The sequence below is a fragment of the Gymnodraco acuticeps genome, unplaced genomic scaffold (genome assembly GCF_902827175.1).
Source record: "Gymnodraco acuticeps unplaced genomic scaffold, fGymAcu1.1, whole genome shotgun sequence".
NCBI classification, from domain to species: Eukaryota; Metazoa; Chordata; class Actinopteri; order Perciformes; family Bathydraconidae; genus Gymnodraco; species Gymnodraco acuticeps.
Genome location: NW_022991386.1, coordinates 343550 through 362180, shown reverse-complemented (window position 1 = coordinate 362180; position 18631 = coordinate 343550). Strand labels below are relative to the sequence as shown.

The window sequence follows — 18631 nt, the reverse complement described above, 5'->3', positions numbered from 1 at the left end:
GGCAATGAGAGGTTGCCCCGAGGCTTATTAATGCAGAGAGGTGTGTGTGTGTGTGTGTGTGTGTGTGTGTGTGTGTGTGTGTGTGTGTGTGTGTGTGTGTGTGTGTTTTGGGAGGGGTTAGATCAGTGTCTTAAACTGTGGGTTTTCTCTGGAAGTTTTTCCTTGTACGATGTGTGGGTCTAAGGACAGAGGGTCTAAGGACAGAGGGTCTAAGGACAGAGGGTGTCGTTTTTCTCATACTGATATTCTGAACAATCTGTGTTGTTGTATTTGCTGTGTAGTGTCTCTACTGTAGGCTATTTTTATTATATGTACAGCACTTTGGCTCGACCAAAAATCGTTTATAAATGTGCTATATAAATAAAACTTGATTTGATTTGAACGTCCCGCCAACACGGCACCCAGACCCCACGCAGCATTCTGATCTGTTTGTCATTACTGGTGTCATTTCCTGGTTGCTAACAAACGCCATTGTAAAACATAATCACTGATGTTCCGCTGTAACGGTGGTGGACTCATCAGAACAGAGTGGGCGAGCTGACCAATCAGAGACCAGTGGGCTCACAGGGAGGGGGGGGAGGAGCTCCAACAAGCCGTGTAGGACAGAGAGTGAATACACACACTATACAGAGATGCTGTGTGAGAAACCAATGTGAGTTTGGAACATTGAACAATGTAAATCTATTCTAGTAGACCTCACAATGGAACTATGATCAGTAGAAGTGGCCATGACATGGGACCTTTGATGCTACATCCACTTCACTATATTTTTGGAGGCGAATAACAATCTTTTTTAGTGACATGTTACAATAATAAATCCAAAACAAAACAATCATTTGAGAATACATGACGCTTTATTTAAAGTCACAAAAATCCAAAATGCTGCTATTAGTTTTCATGTTTCTTAAAAGAGGATATTCAATATGTTTTATATATTTAAATACTTCTCTAAAATAGCGAATGCTGTTGGGCACTCGCGTATCGTTATTCGTTTAATAAATTATAAACATTTTGTTGTCATATTTTCTATTTTTACAGTTTGTACAGGAGTATAAAGGGACAACAGTTCATGTACAGTATAAAATGAGAACACAATGCAAAAAGAAAAGTCCAGTTTTCTGCGGCAAAACAACGCAGTCCTGCCACATACTGCTCTTAAAATCAGGGTGTGTGTTAGTGTGTGTTTTGGCATTTACAAAAAAAACACAACATTTGAACTTCAGACAAAAAGAAAATCACATCAGTCTTGCACACGTTTCTCCCTCTCTTTAAATAACACTTCCTTTCCTCACAATCCTCTCTCCTTACTTCCTCTCACTGTTAATGCATTTTTTTCCCGGACCTCAGTAAGAGATCACGCAGTTCATCTCGTCGGCCAGCTCGTCCTCGAAGCGAGAGATGGACTGGCTGGCTCCGCGGGCGATGAGGTCGGACGCCGCGCTCTCCATGTCGTCCAGACTCAGGTGACACGCCTCCGCGATCTCACGCTTCGCAAAGTTCACGAACTTCGGGTCCCGGGCGTAGACGCCGAGACCCTCGGAGATCAGGATCTGATGTGAGATAGAGAGAGGAAGGACGGAGTCAGGCGGGGATTAGGTTATAATTCTCTGTACCATGCCAACATAAACATGCACGTCTATGGCGTTAGTCACTCAAATTAAAATGCAAAATGTTGCCCCTTTATTTATTTTATGATAATATGCAATTACAGACTGAGGAGAATGAGAAAGTATTATCATTACTTTCTAAAATAATTAGTTTTGTTCAGTAATTATTGAGCTACAGTAATTCCAATTTAGTATATGTATGTATTACTAAATTCAAACATTACATTTTATACATAATTTGTTATCAAAAGTCCTTTTAAGTTCCAGCTTCCAGCAGCTTCTTTGTTTTTCTAGAATTATTGCTTAAAAAATAATTACATATTTCACAGATAAACAAGCGACACATTTTATTATAAAAATGACAGTTACAGCCATTTTAATACAAATGTCCTTGTTTAAAGATAAACTAGGAAAACTCTGAACCCACCCAACCCATGAGAGAGTTCCAAGTATTTTGAAATAGTTCATATGTTGTTCATATTGATATTGCATATACATATTGCTTTAGATTTCATCAACAATTTTCCCCTTTACTCACCGACTCCACCAGGCTGTCTGCGCTCCCTTTCTCCAGGTAGCTCTGGCTGACGGGGGGCATCCTGACGCTGCCGAGGGTCCGGGTCTGACCGGGGTACCAGCCCGCGGCGGCCCGGGAGGCGGCGGGGAGGCTGGCGCTGCCGTCGCTCCACATCGGCTGGCTGCGTCCGGAGGCCTGGTCCATCCGGAGCATCGGGGTGTAGATGAGCTTCCCTCGGCGTCCAGAAGGGGCGATCATCCCCGGGTGGGGAGGGGGCCCCGCCGTCGCCGTGTTCACCCAGGAGGCTGAGGACATGGCGCCGGTCCGCTCCAAACTGTGAACGCTCTGAGGACGGGAGAGGAGGAAGTATGCACTATTTTATATACATTTCTGTTTCTTGCAATATTCATATAGTTTTTTTATTGTTAACTAGACTAAATTAAACTAAATAAAACTACAAAATAAAGCCTTTGAATCTTGAAAAAAAGTTTATTTAAGTTATTAAAGTAAGCCTAAGTTATTAACAATATTATCACAATATCTGTAAATAAATAAAATGCTATCAATCACATTCATCTTTAAATGAAGTATGCTTAAAATACAAGCAAATAGAGCGGTGCAGGAACGAGTCCTAAAACCCGGAAGTGAGTTAGCATTTCACCACTTCCTGTTCCCTCGTCTCAGAGCCAATGGGATCTCTCCATAGGGTTTAGGAAAATATCTGGAAATAAGGTCTGTGGTTGAGACACATTGAAGAGACGGATCACGTTTTGTTCTACGACATTAAATCCATCAGCAGTGACCCCACTGGTGATTTCTGAAGAGTTGACGTGTCTGAGAAACGATGGTTGTTACCAAGTGGCTGAATAGGACTACAGAAGTTGTCGAGGACGTTGTACGTCATTACGCCGAACACGTAAACACTCCTCTAAGTTAGTTTCTGTTCTGCTTGAAAGCAAGTTCCTGCCTCCTGCAATCTGTTCAAACAAACGCTTCAACTTGTTCCATTTAGAATCTGTATGTTTTAATATCGAGACGAGGCGTGACGTTGAAGTCGTGCTGCTGGACTCGACTGTAGTTCCTTTATAGCATAACGTTAGCATTTTGCTTCTGGCGACTAGATTTATGATTCGAAAATAATAACAGTAGGGTAGACATGTGGAGATTATCCGGCTGAACAAAACGTGCATTTATCAAACAGGTTTGTTTTCCACAGACCTTATTTCGAGCTATCTTCCAAAATCCTATGGAGAAATCCCATTGCTTTTTTGTCGAGGAAACCCATGCGCAGTTTATTTCTGGGGTCGGCCTACACAAATAGGTCATCCCTGCACCATAGAGGTGGAGAGTTTTTTTTTTACATGGTACATGTGTGTGTGTGTGTACCTGTATATGGGCTCTGGGGGGGCCTATGTTGCCATGGTACCCCGGGATGGGGACGTCGTCCATGCTGCTCTGCGGCTGCAGACACTGCACGTTAAAGGAAGGTTTACGGCCTGAAACAGAAAGCAGGGGATTATGGGAAAATGTCAGCATGCATGACTATGACTCTTCTTCATATAATATAGCAAACAAACACTGGCCATTAGAGGGTCAAAATATGTCCTGAATGACGTTAAAATAAACAAACTAAAAGAACCAAATTCAACTAAAATAAATTAAACTTAACTTAATTAAACTTAACTAAATTAGATTAAATAAAAACTGAACTAATCTACCTGAATAAAATTGGGTCCCTGCCCCAAATTAAAGGATCACCTTTTGGTAGAGCAGGCAGAATGCGCCTCCTGATAAACGAGGATGCGTTCTCCTTTCCGTGGAATCCGTTTCCGGTGAACCCGCTGATCATGCTGCCGTTTCCAGCGCCGTTCATCGTGCTTCCTGAACCGTTAGCGCTAACAATGCTAACGCTATCACTGATGTATCCGTTCCCGTTGTACCCGTTAGAAGAGTAGGAAGCGGGGCTCACTGTGACAGCCTCTCTGTTCATATTGGCGCCAATATAACCGTTACCACCGTTAGCATAGCCGTTAGCGTAACCATTACCAGCAGGGTTTGCGTAACCGTTAGCAGCAGGGTTAGCGTAACCACTAGCAGCAGGGTTAGTGTAACCATTAGCAGCAGGGTTAGCGTAACCATTAGCAGCAGGGTTTGCGTAACCACTAGCAGCAGGGTTAGCGTAACCACTAGCAGCAGGGTTAGCGTAACCACTAGCAGCAGGGTTAGCGTAACCATTAGCAGCAGGGTTAGTGTAACCGTTAGCAGCAGTATTAGCGTAGTTGTTAGTGTCAGTGCTAACGTAGTTGTTAGGATCAGTGCTAACGTAGTTGTTAGGATCAGTGCTAACGTAGTTGTTAGGATCAGTGCTAACGTAGTTGTTAGGATCAGTGCTAGCGTAGTTGTTAGGGTCAGTATTAGCGTAGTTGTTAGGGTCAGTGTTAGCGTAGTTGTTAGGGTCAGTGTTAGCGTAGTTGTTAGGGTCAGTATTAGCGTAGTTGTTAGGGTCAGTATTAGCATAGTTGTTAGGGTCAGTGTTAGCGTAGCCGTTAGCATCAGGAACGCTGTACGGTGTCTCCCCGACGCTGTCGACTCTCTGCAGGCTCGGATCATTGTAGACGGGCTCAGGTTCTGCTGGAGGGACCGGTTCTGGATACACGTAACTGTAGACAATACAAAAGAGTTAACTTACGTTTTTTCAAAAATACATTGGGGGAAATATACTTATTCCGAGTTAGATATAGATCTTTAATTTTGTCATTGTACAGGTACAACGAAATTATAATAAGATTTAGATACAACTCGATATTTGTCAACGCTCAAACTGTTAGCTTAGCATAACGATTGAAATAATTGGCTTGTGATAAGATTTCTCCTGATAGAGAAATAAATCAACGGCCTCATGCAGGAAGTGATTAAACAATCTTTTGTTAGTAGCCATGGATTTCTAAGATTCACTTATGTTTTCCTATTTTGCTATTCTTTTAGGTAAGATAACAGTTTAGAAGACTGAAGAGCGCTTTTCCAAAATAAACATGTTTTTTCAGTGCAAAGGAACAGTTTGAGATATTGGGGAATAAGCTTATTCTGCCACGAGTGAGATGAAGAGATGGGCTTCTGCTCATGCTTGTCTGTTAAGCATGAAGCTGAAGTCAGGGAACTGTTAGTTTAGCTTAGCTTAGCATAAAGACTGGAAGAGGACATGTAAGAATATGAGGGAGACTAAGAGGGTTAGGGTGAAGCTTGCAAGCAAGCGAATACATGAACTTATTAGTTAATGACATGTTTTTATCTCCTCCCTCTCTCTTGTTTCTTACCCTTCTACTGGTGCTGGAGCTGCTGGCTCTCCTTCACTGACGGGAACCTGCTCAGGTACTTCAGCCGGAGCTTCCACCACCACCGGCTCCTCAACTACAGCCACCGGAGGAATCTCTGCAGGAGGAATCTCTGCAGGAGGAATCTCTGCAGGAGGAATCTCTGGAGGAGGAATCTCTGCAGGAGGCATCTCTGCAGGAGGAATCTCTGCAGGAGGAATCTCTGCAGGAGGAATCTCTGCAGGAGGCATCTCTGCAGGAGGCATCTCTGCAGGAGGAGGACAATCCAGAGGAGGAGGAGGAGGAGGAGGAGGAGAGCCAAGAAGAGCAGGAGGAGGATACTCAGTGATGATGTCCACCCTGAACAGAAAGGAAAAACTCATTATTACTCATCTCTTTCGACTCCACTTCGAGCGTTAGAACTATTAACGAAGCACTTTTATACTAATAAAGGACTGGCTTACCTAAAGCCAGTTGAGTAGCACTTGAAATGTTTGGCTCTATGAAACCTGATGTACTTATATGATTCTGTTTTCTTTAAGGTTGTGTCTTCCTGGTCGAATGTACTTATTGTAAGTCGCTTTGGATAAAAGCGTCAGCTAAATGCAATGTAATGTAATTATGACTATATATAAGTGGGGGAGAGCAACTAAATACATTTACTCCACTAATTTACTCAATATTTGTAATTCAACATGTATATTTTCTACTTTCTTGTTTATTTCTTTCCTTTGTATTGTACAATGCCATCTCTTTGTATGCTGCGGAAACACAAACATTTCCCAAATTGGGATCAATAAAGTACTTCTTATCTTATCTTATATACATTTAAGGTACTGTATGTCACAAAGCTGGAAACAGGGCTGCTTTTCTGAGAAACTCCTAACAAGTTCATTTTTTAGAGATACATGGTTCTCCCTGGACAAATCTAAATAACACATGATGGTCTTATAGAATACGATGCATTAGTGCAGATTAAACTAGCCAACAGTAGGAGGAGAACACATCAGCAGTCAAGTAGTTACAGCAGTTACATGCAACAATAATGCAGAAGTAGTAATAATTCAGAAACATCAAATATCATTTTACTGCACAATTCTTTAGTTCAGATTACTAACACTGCACAAACTATACGTTATCTTTAACTACATTTTACTGCACAACAAATACTTTAAGTTAAGTATATTTAGTACCTTTTACTTTACAATCAATACTTTTATTTAGGTAAATACATTTACTCAAGTATTTCTTTCAATGTAGGACTTTTTTCTTGCACTTGAGTATTTACTTTTTTAATTAAACTTCTGTACTTTGTTAATATTGTGTTTTTAAATATTATTTTTTTATATTCAACATTTTTGATTCTCAATTGTCATAATACGTTCCAACACAAAGACCTACTTAAGACAAAACATTCCTTAACCAGACCAATTCAAGACTTTTACTTGTAACGGAGTATTTCAACACCATATTTTTCTACTTTTGACTGCACAAAAGGACCGGCGCAGTGGACTAGTGTGTTGGTGTTGGGATCAGGGAAGCACAGGTTCAAACCCCACTGCAGTCAGCATGTCGTTGTGTCCCTGAGACACTTCACCCCAAATTGCTCCTGTGGGGATTGTCCACAGTATTGAGTATGTAAGTGACATGTAATGTAACAAAAGGACCTGAATACTATACTAATGCTGTTGATGTGTTGTGATTTTAACGGTGTCTATCATCTGGCCGGGGACAACAGCTGGAAATTAGCAATGTTGGCTAAAGCTGCCCCATTTACTGTTTTTGTGATCAATAGGGACTGTCCACGACACTATAAACAAATAAATTAAACTAAACCATATGTTTGGAAAATACTGAATGTCCTCTTCCAACATGAGAGTAACATGATAACAAAGGTATCCCAACTGTAGCTGTGAACATGACAGGATGTGTGATTACCTAGAAGAGCATCAGGACTGTTGTAGGAATATGATAGCTATGTGATTAACATGATGATTCAGCCTCTATGGAGATAGACATATGACAAGCATGCTCATTTCTGACGTGGAGCTAATCTGAAGTAAACATTGAATACTGCTTTCTATTCCTCCATCTTGTGACTGTGTAACTCCCTCTCTTGGATATCAGCATGTGAAGGACACTGCTCAGGAACTAGTTGATGCTCTGTATGTGATGACTACTTCCATTCTGGAGAGGATCACACATACATGGATCCTGAGGTTGAAGATCAAGCCGGGGACCAGTGAGATTTTTCTAACATAATTATAGACCCACCTGACGGAGAGGGGCTCGGACCTGGGCGGCTGCTCCGTCACCACCTCCAGTCCTGCCAGCTCGGACCCCGGCTTGTGGTGCTCCAGCAGCCCCGTCACCTGCTCCGTCACCACCGCCTCCCTGGGCTCGCTCTCCATGAGCACCGTCACCTGCTCCACCAGCATGTGGATGGGCGGCAGCGGCGTGTCGCGGGGCGTGGAGGCCCCCGAGTCCCCGTGCTCGCTGTGGAAGATCTCGTCGTGCCCCATCTCGCCCTCCTCCTCCTCCAGGTCGCACGACATCGCCAGGCGAATCTCTGGAGCCAAATCCTGCAGCGTGCGCAGCCCCATCTGAGACACATATATTCATATATTTCAATACTTTATTTGGAATTTTTCTTTTAGTTACAATAAATCAAAGACATACACAATATACAGTAAGTAGGTACACGAAACCTTTACATGACGTACAAGAAAGAGAAAGAAAAGCTGGTTATTACATTGACAACTGCTGAGAATAGTCTAAAGCTGCCAGTCGACAGCATCGTAGACATAAACAAAAAGGCCACACATATTTATATGAACTTACAATATGCACCCTCAGTGTAAGCAATTACCTCTCAGCAAATTTGGAAAATATATTGAAAATGGTTGAAAGGACCTCGATATTTATCATGAGAAAATCCCACACTCCACTAAAGTGTTTTATTTTTGTTTTTATTTCTATATTTACCAGAATGTATTTATCCTGGTGACAGTAGGTTTTGTGACGTACATTTTAAAACATATACACATACAAACATATAATATGGCAAACCAGTTTTTACTAATTTGAATTCTTATTATTCTGATATCATCCTGTGTGAACTCTTACCTGCCTTATCCTTTGTTTCACTGTTATTGATGCTGTGAAGCCTAGTATTTATTTTAATAGGGGATTCATTTAAGTTATCTTTCTTACAGGGACGCGGGAAGGGAGGGTGCTGAGGGGGCTGCAGCACCCCCATCTGTTGGCGGAGCGTCCACACTACAGCTTCAAAAAAAGCTTGGAGCTGGGCGTGTCTGAAGCTTGGGGATTTTATTCGAGCAACGCGACCAACAACCAATCACATGAATCTCCCGCCCCCGACATACAAAGCAAAAAACCCCGGGGATTTTATGAGAGCAATATATATATATATAAACTCCTCAAACAGGCGAAAACCTACCAGTTTCACCCACTGTCTCTGCCACCTCCCTCCATGCCTGGTTCCTCTGGTTTGTATCCCGGTAGGTGAAGAGGGTCTGCTCATACAAAACTGGGTGATTTGCTACGGCGATAATTAGTTTCTCCTCCATCTTTTTTTTAAATATAGAAATGAACGGCGGGATATCTCTCCCAGCTTAAACGCGGTTTGATTGGCTATGGCTTGAGCTGTCTGATTTTCAGAAACGGGATTTGATTGGCTGGCGCTGGCTACTCCGGCGTCAGAAGTTGAACATTGTTCAACTTCTGACGCCGGAGACAGACCGCTATGCTACCCACAATTCAGTTCGGCGAAAAGCGAGGCAACGTGACGTCACCCCATTCAAAGTGAATGGGCAGACGCGTTGGAAACCGTTTTTGAAGCTGTCGAAGCTGTAGTGTGGACGGCCCGTAACTGCAACGCCAAAAAGTTCACTAAACAAATCAATACAAAAGTTTTATTTTGAGTTACTATTTTTGAGTTAGCATTTTAGTGTAAGCAGTCTATACAAAGCTTCACTATATAAGAGAAAGTGATAATGCAGTGTGCTTCTACTGTTGCTCTGCTATAGAAAATAAGCTTGTCAGGGATGGGAGTTTTGTGAAAGCAGGGTTTAACAACTGGCGAAAGACAGGGGAAACATTTAGGGAGCATGAGAAGTCCCATCAACACACAGGCCGTCAACAAACTGGCAACATTAAAACGAACACCGATGAATGCACTGCTCTCACAAGCTGTTGCTAAATGACTGCATTTAAAATGACGTTGTTATACCCTCCCTACCCGCAGATCACGCAAACCCTTCGCGGATGGAGCCTCATTTTGCGGAGGGAGCCTCATCTGAAGCGCAAACGCGGCGCACATCCCCCCCACACCCCCAACTCTGACTGACTTCTCTGCTTTCTTATTTTATCTAAATCTAACTTTTGCAACCGTTTTATTAGGTCAAACAAATTGAATGACTGTTAAATAAACTATTTGTAAAGCCTCTTGGATCAGGTGGAAATCAGCTAATCTTGTTCCAGTTAGCAGCTTAGACATTATGTGAAACTTCAAAGCTTGAGACACACACACAGACATATTGAAAGATTCAGGGCTTGCATGCAAATTATTATTAAAAGTAGAATACTTTGATATGTCTGTGGGGGAATCTGAAGGTGAAGGAGTATATTTAAAGTCACCTGCAGAGAAGCCGCCCTGTCCTTCCTCTTGGTTTTCCTCTCCCTCTCCTTTCTCTTACGGAACTTTTTGAAATAGTCCTGAATCAGGAAGCTGGCGTAAAACTTCCCACATGTCACCTCGTCACCTGAGGAGAAACAAGTTCATTATGTGCAGGGCCAGGAGGAAGGCATACAGTATATGTTTTTGATTATTCTCAAATGCAAGCGTGTTAATTCTCCAAAAAGTGTAATATCATTTGTAGTGAAGTGTGCTCATGATGTCAGGCAGCTGTAGGTTTCTGTTGTACCTCTAGGTGGGGGAATAACTTCATCGATGAGCTTTGGTTTGGTGCGTTTCCACAGCTTTTTAATGATCAGCTTCAGCTCCTCGTTCTGCTGGTCGATGGGGCCTGAAGGAAAGGAGGAAAGCTTAGAGGAAACGTCAACCTGATACAAAGAGGTTTAAGTGACTTATACAGGTGCCATGCATGGGTGGAATGTGCATGTATGTGCATGAGATCTGACCTTCAGTCTTGATCTTCAGTGAAGTTCTGACGAGAGCGAACAGCGTGGCGCTGAAGGTGACCGTCCCGTCAGAGTGCAGCGGGACGTTCATGGCCACCAGTCTCTGAGAGGAGCAGAGGGAGAGGGACATCTATCGCAGTCTTTCTAAAACCTTGCACCCCCTTTGAAATACTGCATGTATTCCCCCGGATCATTGCAACTCATTTGTGGTAGCAAAAATAAAGATGAACATTGCAGGGCTGCACAGAGAATCAGTGTCTTGCAGCCTTGTAAAAAAAATGCTTAATGTTTAGAATCCATTATTCAATTCATGGCAAAAACATTTGATCATGTCGATAAATAACATTGAGATTTTAGTGAGAAATATGGGCTTGTGTTTTCACTTCTTCCTCCTGTTTTCGGCTGAGTGGCGGCCGTGTTGCGCTGTTGCATTGTGAATAGAAATACTGAATAGAAAATGTAGTTTATTTACATTTTATACTTTTGGTAAATACCTCCTGCAGTATTCGAAAGTACTACCAAGTCTTTTCTACCAAATCTGCGTGTACTCACTCTGCAACACACACGATGAGGACACAGTTTTCCAAAACCAAGAGGAGGCTGAATCCTTCGCAGCATTGTGACGACATCGTTGTGCTTTATACGACCGCTGCATCAGGAACACACAACAGACATTTACTCTATGAGAGGCAGGTCATTTAGAGCTTTAAGAGATTCAAACACCTTAAATGTGCCTAAACCAAACTTGTATTCTCACCTTACTCTATGAACCCCTAACAATTATTTCATTTTGATCATGATTAATTTAATGCTTGCTACACCAAGTACAGCAATATTTGGGCTCATGGCAACTAATTAAGTTATTCTACTTTCTTATTATGGTTCGGCAGAGGTGGGAAGTAGTGGAGTACAAATACTTTGTTACTGTACTTAAGTACATTTTTCTGGTATCAGTACTTTACTCCACTTCTTATTTTACAGACAACTTTTTACTTTCTACTTCTCACATGTTGAACACAAATACCTGTACTTTCTACTTCTTACATGTTGAACACAAATACCTGTACTTTCTACTTCTTACATGTTGAACCCAAATACCTGTACTTTCTACTTCTTACATGTTGAACACAAATACCTGTACTTTCTACTTCTTACATGTTGAACTCAAATAACTGTACTTTCTACTTCTCACATGTTGAACTCAAATACCTGAACTTTCTACTTCTTACATGTTGAACACAAATACCTGTACTTTCTACTTCTCACATGTTGAACTCAAATACCTGTACTTTCTACTTCTCACATGTTGAACACAAATACCTGTACTTTCTACTTCTCACATGTTGAACACAAATACCTGTACTTTCTACTTCTTACATGTTGAACTCAAATAACTGTACTTTCTACTTCTCACATGTTGAACTCAAATACCTGAACTTTCTACTTCTTACATGTTGAACACAAATACCTGTACTTTCTACTTCTCACATGTTGAACACAAATACCTGTACTTTCTACTTCTTACATGTTGAACACAAATACCTGTACTTCTACTTCTTACATGTTGAACACAATACCTGTACTTTCTACTTCTTACATGTTGAACCCAAATACCTGTACTTTCTACTTCTTACATGTTGAACACAAATACCTGTACTTTCTACTTCTTACATGTTGAACTCAAATAACTGTACTTTCTACTTCTCACATGTTGAACTCAAATACCTGTACTTTCTACTTCTTACATGTTGAACTCAAATACCTGAACTTTCTACTTCTTACATGTTGAACACAAATACCTGTACTTTCTACTTCTCACATGTTGAACACAAATACCTGTACTTTCTACTTCTTACATGTTGAACACAAATACCTGTACTTTCTACTTCTTACATGTTGAACACAAATACCTGTACTTTCTACTTCTTACATGTTGAACACAATACCTGTACTTTCTACTTCTTACATGTTGAACACTAAATACCTGTACTTTCTACTTCTTACATGTTGAACACAAATACCTGTACTTTCTACTTCTTACATGTTGAACACAAATACCTGTACTTTCTACTTCTTACATGTTGAACTCAAATACCTGTACTTTCTACTTCTTACATGTTGAACTCAAATACCTGTACTTTCTACTTCTTACATGTTGAACACAAATACCTGTACTTTCTACTTCTTACATGTTGAACTCAAATACCTGTACTTTCTACTTCTTACATGTTGAACACAAATACCTGTACTTTCTACTTCTTACATGTTGAACACAAATACCTGTACTTTCTACTTCTTACATGTTGAACACAAATACCTGTACTTTCTACTTCTTACATGTTGAACACAAATACCTGTACTTTCTACTTCTACATGTTGAACTCAAATACCTGTACTTTCTACTTCTTACATGTTGAACTCAAATACCTGTACTTTCTACTTCTTACATGTTGAACACAAATACCTGAACTTTCTACTTCTTACATGTTGAACACAAATACCTGTACTTTCTACTTCTTACATGTTGAACTCAAATACCTGTACTTTCTACTTCTTACATGTTGAACACAAATACCTGAACTTTCTACTTCTTGCATGTTGAACACAAATACCTGTACTTTCTACTTCTTACATGTTGAACCCAAATACCTGTACTTTCTACTTCTTACATGTTGAACACTAATACCTGTACTTTCTACTTCTTACATGTTGAACCCAAATACCTGTACTTTCTACTTCTTACATGTTGAACACAAATACCTGTACTTTCTACTTCTTACATGTTGAACTGAAATACCTGTACTTTCTACTTCTTACATGTTGAACACAAATACCTGTACTTTCTACTTCTTACATGTTGAACTCAAATACCTGTACTTTCTACTTCTTACATGTTGAACACAAATACCTGTACTTTCTACTTCTTACATGTTGAAACTACAAATACCTGTACTTTCTACTTCTCTCATTTTCCAAACAGCTGGTTCCTTTAGTCTGAATGTGTGTTTGGTGCGTGATCATTATTCTTTAGAGTCATTGCGTGCCTATTGATTTGAACACGATCCGTGTATCCATCATTTCCTGGTCTTCTCTAAAGAAGAGGGACCAATGGAAACGTTGTCATGTTGCCGTTGTTCAGCATGGAAACATTCATTAGCTAACAATGACATTATTGTTCTATTGATATAAATGGAGGTCAGGTACTCTTTAAAACAGCTGCTAGTTATGGGTACTTTTTACTGAAGTACATTTCAAAGCCTCTTTACTTTTACTTGAGTAAAGAAGTTTAGTCAGTACTTCTACTTTGACCAGAGTATTTTGAAACACGAGTATCTGTACTTCTACTTGAGTAAAGGATGTGTGTACTTTTGCCATCTCTGTGTTTCGGCCAACAAACAAATATGATAACAGGATTGTTTATTTCAAATATTAAAAGATTGTTGCTTGACATGGCCGATCGTGTAAAGATTATGTAGTAAACCAAGTTTTTTCAACGACTATATCCAATTTTAACATACCGTTAATCTTGAACATAACTGTTTAACTTCTAAAAATGTCTCCAGATGATCATGGGGGGTTAACGAGGAAAGTTTCTCACGTGGCCTCGGGGTCGTAGTCGGACCAGACCCTCTTGAACTCGTCCAGGTGGTGAGTGCCGAGCACCGTCCAATCCCTGGTCAGATACTCAAAGTTATCCATGATGACGGCGATGAACAAGTTGATGATCTACAGAGAAGAGGACAGAAACAGAACAACTTATGACCAACATTTCACTCAGAAAACAAGATTTGATTACTTATTTTAAGGTTTTTTGTTGTTGAGTCAAGTCATATGATATCATTCATCATTATACTGTAAGTCATTATATAGAAACATGAACCTGGACCCTGGGACTGTAAGGGCGCATTCACACCAGCCTTGTATAGTCTGCTTGGTGCGGTTCGTTTGGGTCGGTGTGAACGCAGTCCGAGACCTCTGAAGTGAACTAAACAACCGGACTCTGGTCCGCCTCAAAGAGGTGGTCTCGGAGCGCTTGCTTGTGAACTCTGGAGCGGTTCATCGCTGGTGTGAACGCAGTCCGCACCAAAACATAGGAAGTGTAGTATTTACGCGTCACAAGAACACGGATGTCTTCAACATCTTTAGCGAAAGACTCTTTCTGATTATATAATCATATGCGCGGGCCGCTAGTGTCTGTTGATCTCCAGATTAACAGCAGCATGAGAATAACCTGCCGAAAGTGCCGATGCTCCATGGCGGAGGCTCCGGTAGAAATTGCCGGGATTTGCGTTTTTACCCCCTTAATGTCTGACCAATGGTTGAACTGCATTTCCGTGCACATGACTTTTAGGGATGCATATCGTTGACTTTTTTACGATACCGATACCGATACCACTGAACAATACCGATACTCAACCGATACATATCATGATACTTTGAAAATGTATCATCCCACAATTACTCCCAGGAAGCGCTTTACGATATAGCTAACATGTCAAATGAATATTAAATTCAATTGTGGGACTTCTTGGACCTTTTAGTACTGAACAAACAATGAAAGATACATACAAAATATGAAGAAAACTGATTATGGAATATCTTTTATAACACCCGCCATCAGGTGTGCCGCGTGAATAGCACATCTTGTCAATGCAAACAGACCGTTATAGCACCGTTATAATTAATGTTAAACCTGAGATTTGACTAGAGAACAAATACATAATAGAATAATGGTCATGAGATCTCGGCATTGCACAAACAAACAAATCTCATCTTTAAAATCAACATTTACCTTCACTGGTGAGAGAAAACAAATCCCATCACAGTTCATTTGTGGGACTTTTACCTTTCTAGTATTGAACAAACAATGAAAGATACATAAAATATGAAGAAAAACGATTATGCAATCTAATTTATAACACCCGCCATCACGGGCCACAGACTCACTTTTCAAATGTATAAAAAAAAAAAAAAAATGTAAAACTTTTTTTTTTTTTTAAAGTATCGAAACCGGATCTGATTTCGGTACGGTATACCGTAGCCACCAGTAACCGGTATTTCGGTAATACCGGATATCGGTATGCATCCCTACTTGTGTTTAAAGTTTATAGTCCGTTTGAGTTTTGCCCGTGTGAACGCAAACCGAACCTTCTGGAAAATGAAACAATGTAACAAACTGTGGTCCTAAATCTGCCTCAAGCTAACAAAGAAAGAGCTTAAAAGATGTTCAAACTGAGGAGCATATTTCAAAATTAATTAATTAAAGGGCTTTGAATTCGTAATGCTTAGTTGTAGGAGTTGCAGGTTAAACGTTGGGCTTTTCAAAAATAAGATAATCACAATATTGCACATGCTTGGATTTTTGGCCTTTGTGCATATTTTCTTTTTTTAATTAATGTGGGAACTTTGTTGAAGGGAACTAGAGACCCTCAGAATCCTACAGCAGTCTCCAGGATTAAACTCACCTCCATGTGACCTGTCTTAAAATAGCACTGATGTCATGGAAATGCTACCAAAAATATGTCCGTCTTTATAAATCAGGATTTTGTCATTGGTCTCTTTCTGTTTGGATTAACAAAATCCACAGATGGAGAAAACGGGCTGAGCTTTTTAATTCTCAGTCTGTATAATATCCTCGCTACACCCATCTGACATTGATCCCAACTTACCTGACAGCCTGTAATGATTAAAAATATCTATATTTCATTTGTTTTAATCCTCCTCACCAGGTAGGCAATGTACTGCTGTAGAATCATCTGAAAACATCAATGTGTATATACGTTATATCTAGAATATTAATATTTCACCTCGTGACCTTGTTGTTAGACAGCTCTTTCTGTCAGGAAACTCTTTTCCACCAGACACCGTTAAAAACAGAGAAACTCCATCTGGAGGGAACATGGATTTTAGCCTCTGCAGACCATTTACATGCACTATAACCTAATCAGCAGACTTAATAGGGCCTCTTTAAGTCTTGTGTTTTAAAGTTCCCCTATTCTACTGTTTTTCATCAATATATCACAGGTCTCAGATATATACAGAACCTGTCTCTGATTGGCTGAAACACCAAACAGATCATTGCAGCATTACCCATAATCCCCTCTGTTTCAGCCCTGTTTCCAAAGTGCTGATTCTCTGTCTGTTACTTTAGATGAAAATAAGGAGCCCCTCCCCACGCCCCTCTGAGAGAGATTTGGTTACAAAGAACTCAATGGTGCTCTAGGAGGAGATTCAGGTGATAAGGGGGGGGGGGGGGGGGTTACCTTGGTTGCTGATTGGCTAATGGTTACACAAGACAACACATCGTTATGACATCATAAAGTGGCCAAAATCTGATCAGCTCATTTCAGACAGGTTTTTATAGAAATGGATCAAAAAGAGAGAGAATCTGTGTTCCTGAAACTTTCAGAGTCTCTTTCCACAGAGGGGACACATGTTGATGTAGAAGAGACATGAAGAAGAGGGGACACATGTTGATGTAGAAGAGACATGAAGAAGAGGGGACACATGTTGATGTAGAAGAGACATGAAGAAGAGGGGACACATGTTGATGTAGAAGAGACATGAAGAAGAGGGGACACATGTTGATGTAGAAGAGACATGAAGAAGAGGGGACACATGTTGATGTAGAAGAGACATGAAGAAGAGGGGACACATGTTGATGTAGAAGAGACATGAAGAAGAGGGGACACATGTTGATGTAGAAGAGACATGAAGAAGAGGGGACACATGTTGATGTAGAAGAGACATGAAGAAGAGGGGACACATGTTGATGTAGAAGAGACATGGAGAGAAGACACAGTGTTGATGTAGAAGAGACATGAAGAAGAGGGGACACATGTTGATGTAGAAGAGACATGAAGAAGAGGGGGACACATGTTGATGTAGACAGAGACATGGAGAAGAGGGGACACTGTTGAATGTAGAAGAGGACATGAAGAAGAGGGGACACATGTTGATGTAGAAGAGAAATGAAGAAGAGGGGACACATGTTGATGTAGAAGAGACATGAAGAAGAGGGGACAACATGTTGAGTAGAAGAGACATGAAGAAGAGGGGACACATGTTGATATAGAAGAGACATGAAGAAGAGGGGGGACACATGTTGATTGTAGAAGAGACATGAAGAAGAGGGGACACATGTTGATGTAGAAGAGACATGAAGAAGAGGAGACACATGTTGATGTAGAAGAAGACATGAAGAAGAGGTGGGAACACATGTTGATGTAGAAGGAGACTATGGAGAAGAGGGGGACACATGTTGAGTGTAGAAGAGACATGAAGAAGAGGGGACACATGTTGATGTAGAAGAGACATGAAGAAGAGGAGACACATGTTGATGTAGAAGAGACATGGAGAAGAGGGGACACATGTTGATGTAGAAGATACATGGAGAAGAGGGGACACATGTTGATGTAGAAGAGACATGAAGAAGAGGGGACACATGTTGATGTAGAAGAGACATGGAGAAGAGGACACATGTTGATGTAGAAGAGACATGAAGAAGAGGGGACACATGTTGATGTAGAAGAGACATGAGGAAGAGGGGACACATGTTGATGTAGAAGAGACATGGAGAAGAGGGGACACATGTTGATGTAGAAGAGACATGAAGAAGAGGGGACACATGTTGATGTAGAAGAGACATGAAGAAGAGGGACACATGTTGATGTAGAAGAGACATGGAGAAGAGGGGACACATGTTGATGTAGAAGAGACATGAGAAGAGGGACACATGTTGATGTAGAAGATACATGGAGAAGAGGGGACACATGTTGATGTAGAAGAGACATGAGAAGAGGGGACACATGTTGATGTAGAAGAGACATGAGAAGAGGGGACACATGTTGATGTAGAAGAGACATGAAGAAGAGACACATGTTGATGTAGAGGAGACATGAAGAAGAGGGGACACATGTTGATGTAGAAGAGACATGAAGAAGAGGGGACACATGTTGATGTAGAAGATACATGGAGAAGAGGGGACACATGTTGATGTAGAAGAGACATGAAGAAGAGGGGACACATGTTGA

At 40.8% G+C, this 18631-nt stretch overlaps 1 protein-coding gene across 1 annotated transcript in view; it reads right to left on the bottom strand.

Moving 5' to 3' along the window:
- Positions 1-893: 893 nt before the first annotated feature.
- Positions 894-18631, bottom strand: part of LOC117563145 (voltage-dependent L-type calcium channel subunit alpha-1D-like) — an 81145-nt gene continuing 63407 nt past the window's right edge. Inside the window, exons 37-47 of the mRNA XM_034241319.1 lie at positions 14197-14324; positions 11151-11247; positions 10599-10701; positions 10382-10483; positions 10095-10219; positions 7710-8038; positions 5439-5795; positions 3883-4784; positions 3511-3620; positions 2146-2469; positions 894-1550 (exon numbers count right to left, since the gene is read on the bottom strand). Of these exons, the coding sequence (XP_034097210.1) occupies positions 1344-1550; positions 2146-2469; positions 3511-3620; positions 3883-4784; positions 5439-5795; positions 7710-8038; positions 10095-10219; positions 10382-10483; positions 10599-10701; positions 11151-11247; positions 14197-14324 (2784 nt within the window). The 3' untranslated portion in view covers positions 894-1343. The remainder of the gene's footprint in view (positions 1551-2145; positions 2470-3510; positions 3621-3882; positions 4785-5438; positions 5796-7709; positions 8039-10094; positions 10220-10381; positions 10484-10598; positions 10702-11150; positions 11248-14196; positions 14325-18631) is intronic.